The 7,841-nt window shown below is 48.0% G+C and overlaps 1 protein-coding gene across 2 annotated transcripts in view; it reads left to right on the forward strand.

Moving 5' to 3' along the window:
* znf438 (zinc finger protein 438) overlaps positions 1-4,908 on the forward strand; it is a gene marked incomplete at its 3' end in the record, with an annotated part of 58,675 nt that extends 53,767 nt beyond the window's left edge. For both annotated transcript variants that reach the window (XM_083995632.1, XM_083995633.1), the window contains 2 exons: positions 1,754-3,601; positions 4,296-4,908. In XM_083995632.1, the coding sequence (XP_083851758.1) occupies positions 1,782-3,601; positions 4,296-4,908 (2,433 nt within the window). In that variant the 5' untranslated portion in view covers positions 1,754-1,781. The remainder of the gene's footprint in view (positions 1-1,753; positions 3,602-4,295) is intronic.
* Positions 4,909-7,841: the final 2,933 nt, after the last annotated feature.

Consider the following 7,841-nt stretch of genomic DNA (forward strand, 5'->3'; position numbering starts at 1 on the left):
CTCCAGATTGTTGCACTTCACGCTGATTAGAATTAGAGTGGAGCTGGAAGAACTGCCGGGTCATAATGTGAAATTCAAAGCCCAGAATCTGTTTACAATTAGCCCCTTTGAAGCATTCCTCTGTAATCTCTCCCTCCGTTTGATATAAAGATACAGTATTGATATAACTAAAGGGAATTCTGCCTTTGTTTTTAAAGCCATACCTGTGGCTTTTGATTGATGGGTGGAAACTGTTCGGTAGATTGAGATAATAAAGACTTGTTTAAAACCTCACTCTGAGGTTGTAGGTTCCTCGTGGAGTTCAGCAGTATTTTGTATCAACACACAGGCGGTGTGTGTGTGTTTGAGTGTGTGTGTGTGGAAAAAAAGAAGCCCTTATCCCCACCAGGGCAACCGTGAAACATTATTTGTGAACAAGGGATGATGAGGTAAATCCAGGGGCATCCTCCTCATCGCCTCCGGCCAGGTTGCAGCGCTGGACGGTGGAGGGGGGGTTGATGAGAGGAGAGGTGAAGATCCCGCCGTTGGGCAAGCTTTCACGCTCCACTGACTGATCCTTCCAGGAAGTGAGGGAAGGTACAAGGACTGCCCCCCTCCCCCTCCCACGGAGCCCCAGCATGTACCATGGCTGCATGCTGAGCCCAAATCAAAGGGGGCAGTCTGTCCTGAGCCTGGGGGAGAGGCCGCCTGCTGAGTGTGACCAGAGACATGGGTAATAGGACAGCTTGTCACACTCGTGCAGATGCCTGCGTTTCTTACAGCGCGGCTGCTCCTCTGCCGCTTCGGCTGCACAGTAATGACGCCATCAACAACCAACAAAAAAAGAAAAAAAAACGTTCACACTGAGGTCACATTTGTTGTAACAACCTTGGCAGCTCTCAGGCGAGACCAGGAAGTCCTGTAGCCATCTCAGTTATTGCTATTAAGCATGTTAGATCAAACAGATCTAAAGGCTGCAATCATACGCAGCGTTGCAGAGCAGGCACTTAACGGTTGATGTGGAAACTTCTCAGGGTAAAAGGGCAATTTAAAGGGTTAGTTAGTTCAACATTTTGGCAAATTGGCCCATTGCCATATAATCCCTATAGTCATAGCAGTAGGTTTGTTACCTTTATTTGTCGGTGCAAGCTATTTTTAGAATGGCGGAGCAGAGCCGCGAGCTGCTCAGAGCTACACTACGGAGGCTCATGGGATTTCTTGGTTTCCCTCATCAAACTCATCAAATACACAATCCAACAACTCCACAACGCTCTGGTGGACAAGTTGTGACCTGCACATTCACCACGCTATGAGATAATAACACAACGTTACCAGACAGAGTTGTTTTAGAGGCAAATGCAGAGACTGCTTGATGAAAAACTGTCCCTGAAGACAACACGCATCAGCTGTTTTGCATGAATTTCCCTCTACAACAACTCTGTCTGGTAACGTTGTGTTATTATCTCATAGCGTGGTGAATGTGCAGGTCACAACTTGTCCACCAGAGCGTTGTGGAGTTGTTGGATTGTGTATTTGATGAGTTTGATGAGGGAAACCAAGAAATCCCATTAGCCTCCGTAGAGTAGCTCTGAGCAGCTCACGGCTCTGCTCCGCCGCTCTAAAAATAGCTTGCACCGACAATTAAAGGTAACGAACCTACTGCTATGACTATAGGGATTATGGCAATGGGCCAATTTGCCAACATGTTGAACTATCCCTTTGAGCCTTGAAAGGCAATAACTAATATAAATGTTTTCTTGTGTTTGTGTTTCAGTTGGTAGCGAGCGCGTCCGGCCCTTCAGATGAAGAGCCTTCAGTTTCGTAACATCGCCCCCAAGGCCCCGGCCGTGGTGCCCTCCCCCTCCCCGGCGGTCCTGTCCTGCCAGCCTCCCTGTGCCCTCCCCGAGGCCAGCATCGCCTCCAGCCCCAAGTCCATCATCGTGCCCGCCCAAAACTATGCACTGATGCAAATAGCAGGTCAGGACGGCACCTTCTCCCTGGTGGCGCTGCCCCCGTCCGTCGCCTCTCAGACGCCGACGCAGCAGCAGCAGCAGCAACAGCAACAAACGCCGTCGATCCAGAAGAACCTCAAACTGCCCATTCCCCGGTACCAGCCGGTGAGGAGCAAGGGGACCACAGAGAAGGTCAAGTCGCCGCCACCGGCTGCCAGGGTGAAAGCCGGTATGATGGTGAAGACAGCGGTGTCAGCGGAGAGCGCAGCTGTGAAGAAAAAACCAGAGTCCAAGCACACGAAGGAAACCTTAGTGCCGAAAGAAGAACCATCCGAGCAGGTGATCCTGATCGACCCGGGATCCTCGGACATATCCGTCACCGCTCTGCTCCCCGACAACGCTGTCCTGTACCCCAGCTCTCAGCCGGATGCTTCTGAACGACCGGCCGCTCCGACCTCGGGCCTCATTCAGAGCCTCCAGTTAGCCCCCGCTGCCGCTGTCAAAAGCTCCCCGGTGAAACCCCCCGAGGAGAGTAAGACCACGGTGAGGCTGTGCCAATCGAAGCCGCCGACGGCAGCGGCGCCCCAGAGCAGCATCACCGTCCTGTCGCCGGCCATCTTCAGCAAAGCGGTGCAGATCATCCCGTCGCCGCCGAAGGGAAAACTGCCCATTCTGCCCTACTCCAAAATGAAGAGCTCGCTCATCCCGGCCGCCAAGCTCAGCAGCAGCAGCAGCTTGTCTCCGGAGAAGAAGGATTTCTCCAGCCAGACGGGACTCACCAGCAGCCCGATTGATCCGACATCCAAGACCGTGGACCCGGCCGAAGCCGCCGGTCTCAACCCGGCGCCCAACTCCAACTCCTCCGCTCTGCAGTCGCCGGTCAAGACCGCGCTCGTGCCCGTGCTGGGGAGTGTCCAGAAACCACCGGGCAAGAAGCGAGGGAGGAAGAGGAAGACACTGGAAGACATCTTGGCATTCGAGGCCAGAAAGAAAAGGTCCTTGTCTTTCTTCCGCAGGAGAGTTCCTCCCGAGAAACCGCCGCCGCCGCCGCCGGTCGCCGCCGTTCCGGGCTCCAAGGAAAAGGAGGTTGATATTTCAAAGAAGTACCGCAGCATCCGGCCCAAGCCCATGTTGGTTATGGAAACGGTCCCACAGCTGGTCAGTTTGCCCGCCATTACCTCAGAAGGCCAGGAGCAGCAGGAGCTCGTACTCGCTGGTCCTCAGCTCTCCACCACCACCACAACAACCCCAACTAAAGCCGCCGTCGATTGCCCCCCTCAACCGGCGCCGGTGACGCTCCACCTGCGAGGCGCCGCCACCCACCCCCGGGTCTACGTCGGCAGCCGGCCGCTCCACCGCTGCCCCACCTGCAGCCGCTGCTTCCAGTTCAAGCACCATCTCCAGAGCCACATGAACAGCCACACCAACAGCCGGCCCTACGCCTGCCCCGTGTGCCGCAAGGCCTACGCCCACTCCGGCAGCCTCAGCACGCACATGAAGCTCCACCACTCGACCGAGGTGCGACCGCGCCGATCGCTGTGCTGCGAGTTCTGCGAGAAGGCGTTCGGCTACGTGGGCGTGTACTTCAGCCACCTGCGAGAGGTGCACAAGGTGGTGCTGACGGTGGAGCCGTCCATCAGCCACCATGAGGACGACGTTTCTGTTGAGGGGTAAGTTGAGTCTTTCCAGCATGGTATTTACCTCTTGTGTAAAGGTATAGTTCAACATTTTGGTAAATTCTCCTCTCGCCATAATCCCTATAGTCGTAGCAGTAGGTTCATTTCCTATAATTGTCAGTGCATGTTGTTTTGAGATCGGCGGGGCAGAGACGTGAGCTGCTCAGTGAACACAATGGAGGTGAATGGTACAGGTACTAACTCATCAAATACACAATCCAACAACTCCACAACGCTCTGGTGGACAAGTTGTGACCTGCACATTCATCACGCTATGAGATAATCATGTAACATTAGAGACAGAGTTGTTTTAGAGGCAAATGCAGCCGGAACTACATTCCAGACACGGCTGCTAGGCGGAGGGATTTCAAAAGCGCAAATAGTTCAGAGTATTTGCTTCATGTGTCATAATGTTACATAATTATACATGATTATTTCATAGCGTGGAATCTGCAGCTCACAACTTGTCCACCAGAGCGTTTTGGAGTTGTTGGATTGTGTATTTGATGAGTTTGAGCAGCTCACGTCTCTGCCCCGCCAATCTCAAAACAACATGCACCGATAATTAAAGGTAACGAACTGCTATGATTATAGAGATTATGGCGAGAGGAGAATTTGCCAAAATGTTGAACTATCCCTTTAATAAGTGATGGTGAATGAGTGTCCTCCATCCATCCTCCATCTCCAGGGCCCAGTCCCCCGACGCGCTGGACGAGCCGGACCACGAAGACCCCGTGGAGCTGCAGATCAAATGCGGTCGATGTCAGGCGATCACTCCCACCTTCGCCGACATGAAGATGCACCTGCTCTACGTGCACAGGGAGGAGGTGCCGGTCCGACTCTTCGAAGGCCAGCAGCCTGCGATGCGGGGGGCCCGCGAGGCCGAGAACGAACTGGTGAAGCACGCCGCGCACTACTGGCGGCAACTCAACGAGAAGCGCAACCTGGTGAAGTGCGGCAGCTGCGACGAGGAGTTCCTCTCCTTCTCCAAGCTGAAGAGGCACATCATGTCCCAGCACCGCGGAGGAAAAGAGAGCAACGAAGAAAGCAGCGGTGGCGCCGCCTCGTCGCCCGACAGCGGCGGCGGGGGGCTCGGCGTCCTGGCGGCGGGCGCGGTGTTTAACTGCGTGCTGTGCAGCGAGGTGCTGGACACGAAGGAGGGGGTGATGGAGCACTGGAGGAGCCGCCACCACTGTGAGAAGCCGGGGCTGCTGTGGGACGCGCTGAGCTCCTACTGCGGCCACGAGGAGGAGTGTGAGGCCGACGGCGATCTGGACACTCCGGCTCTGAGCCCGCACTAACTAACCAGCTGCGCCCTCGGTGGGGGGCCGGAGGGGAGGAGGCAAGGAGCGTCACTTCACTCACTGCAAAAACGCAAAATCTTTCCAAGAATATTTGTCTTATTTCTTGTCAAAATGTCTCATTTCTAGTCAAAACTAATCTCTTTCCACTTAAAATAAGACTCATCACCTAAAAATTTACTTGTTTTTAGATAATTTTCACTTGTTTCAAACAAATTTTCACTTGAAATACGTAGAAAAATCTGCCTGTGAAAGTAAGTTTTTAACTTTACAAAACTGTACAAAACATACCACAGTAAAGGAACAGTCAAAGAAAACAGAGGAAAAGCAGCAAAGGGGCTGCCAGACAGTTGTAAATTTACATTATACATACAGTAAGTAGACTTACAGAAAAAAACAGAGTTGCAGTTGTTAAAGTAAAGCAAGTAGAAAGCAAGTTTTTGTGCTTCTTATAAGGAAGAAAAACTTGCTCCACTATCAGATTTTTCTACATATTTCATTTTCAAGTGAAAATCTGCTTGAAAGGAGTAAAAAGTGTCTAAAAACGAGCTACTTTTTAATATGATGCGTCTTATTTTAAAGTATAATGAGATTTGTTTTGACTAGAAATTACATTTTGACTAGAAATAAGACAAATATTCTTGGTAAGATATTTGAGTTTTTGCAGTGTGTGGCTCCTCCTCAAACACACTCAGTTCTAACAATCAGCAGCACAGGGACAGAGAGTCTGTCTTATGTCTCTTAGCACAAGATCACGCATCTCACCAGGTGAAGCGTCTGACGAGGTCCAATGGAAAGAAAGAAAGAAAGAAAGAACAAGAAGAAAGTGGTGAGAGCTGATCGTTGTGTTAGTTTTCATAAGAGAGACTCTCTTTAGGTCAGAAAATCCACTTTTATAAACATTATTTTCCATGTTATTTTGATTGCACTGTTGTTTTTGTTTCGTTTTGTTTTTTAAACTTCATTTCATTTGGAGGTATGTATTTAATAACCTGTTGGAAATTAGATGATTATTTTTTTCTACTGCTTATTTAAATGTTACTAAAAGGCTATTTTATAGCCACGCTGACACAGTAAAAAACTGTTGAATGGTCATAACACCCAAACAAACACTTACCTCTTGTGTGGTATCGAGACACACATATCATCATATCCGTCTTTAAGATTTCTGCCTCCACTTTAATGGAAAAAAAATTAGATTTTAACAACAATAACATGTTTTTTTTTGGCATTTTATGATTAGTAGAGCGAGTGAGCGTCTGGGCGTCTTAAAGCCAGGCCGTTTAGGTGGAAGACAAATAGATGTTCTGTTTATCAAATGTCATTTCGAAATGTTGCGTCTTCCACAAACGCAATTGAATTGACCTCCATTGTCGTCAGAGTGCAGGGCAGAAATCTTAAGAGACGACGTCTTTAACATCGACTGAACCACTCGAGATGATCTGCGTGACTGAAAAGCACCATGGGAAAGTGTGATGAAATGTTTTATTGTTTTTTTTTTCCATATCTTTTTTTTTTTTCTTTATTATTATTATTGGGTGGACTGATCTTTTGAATCACTGAGAAATGTAAATCTCAACAACAAGGGCACACTGTCTACTGTCACACTGGCTGACAATGAATCTACTGGCCTTGGATTATTACAGGTGAAAAGAAAAAGTTTTATGTGAAACTCGTCGTGACATCGGTTCTGTCTTTCAGCTCTGACTTGAACTCTCTCAGTCTGACTTTAAGGGCAGTATTAGGGGTCTTTCGTCAACTGGGATCCATGGAGAAAACTTTTTTTCTAACTAACCAGCACCCAAGTGACATCCTTGTGGCCTTCTGAAAAGACAAAAAAAAAAAAAACTTTGTGATCGTTCATGCGTAACGTGGCTTATCATCAGTACGGTCGTCTGTAGGCCAAGTTCTATCTCCTTGACTTGTTGATTAATGCCTCTATGTGTATTCTATGATATGCCAAGGGTCTATTCACACTAGTGATTGTAGAAGTGAGTTTTGCATTTAAGCTTTTTAACCACTGACGGAAAAAAACTGTTTGTCGAGTTTAGTAAAAACACACGCAAAAGGAAAACCATCGAATTGCCTACCTGTCGTTGCCAGCTCATGTACGCACCTGTGGAAAATCGTGTGCACCCAGACTCTACTATTAGAGCTAATATTATAAAAACTGTTGTCAAGTCCAGAAAATATGCTATTTTATACTCTAGATTAATACAGATCTTTTAGTATATTTATGCTTGTGGTTGGTCCGTAAAGAGCCAGCAGTGAGACAAGTTGTTAAGTTCGCGTCTGCTGTGTTTTTCCAGGGCGGCAGCTTGGCGTCTTGTTATTTGGTTTTGGAGTTCATTACTACATGGCGAGTACCTCTGTTAACATTTGTCTGTGTTTTCTCTTTCATATACAATATATATATATATAAAAAAAAAATATCACAGGGTCAAGTGAATGTACCTGAATGTTTTAAAAACCCTACCAAAAGTATATGCTATATAGACTTATTCTATAGATATAGAAGATATAGATATATTGAGAAAATAAAAAAACATATATATATAAATATATATTTACATAGAGTAACTAGTGAATCAGCTGCTTTGTTCTGTCACAGTATATAGGAGGGAAACGAGATGATATATCATTTGCCAAAACCTGGCAACAAAAGCCATGCAGAGCTGTCCTTATGTGTCTGACACAAAGCTGCAGGACGGTGAGCGAAGGGCAAAACCCTTTGTTTCCACGCCCTCGACACGAACCAGGAAGTGACAGAATTAAGGGTCAGACTCTTCTCCTCCTTCTCCTTCTTCTCCTCAGTTTAGATGAGAAACACTCACTCACACACGACTGTCAGCACAAGTTTCGAAAGTGAAAAAAACTCCACATCAGCAGGTGATTTAATGTCGTTTGGCTCACGTAAAAACCTCGACGGTGTC

This window comes from Trachurus trachurus (assembly GCF_905171665.1).
Source record: "Trachurus trachurus genome assembly, chromosome: 20".
NCBI classification, from domain to species: Eukaryota; Metazoa; Chordata; class Actinopteri; order Carangiformes; family Carangidae; genus Trachurus; species Trachurus trachurus.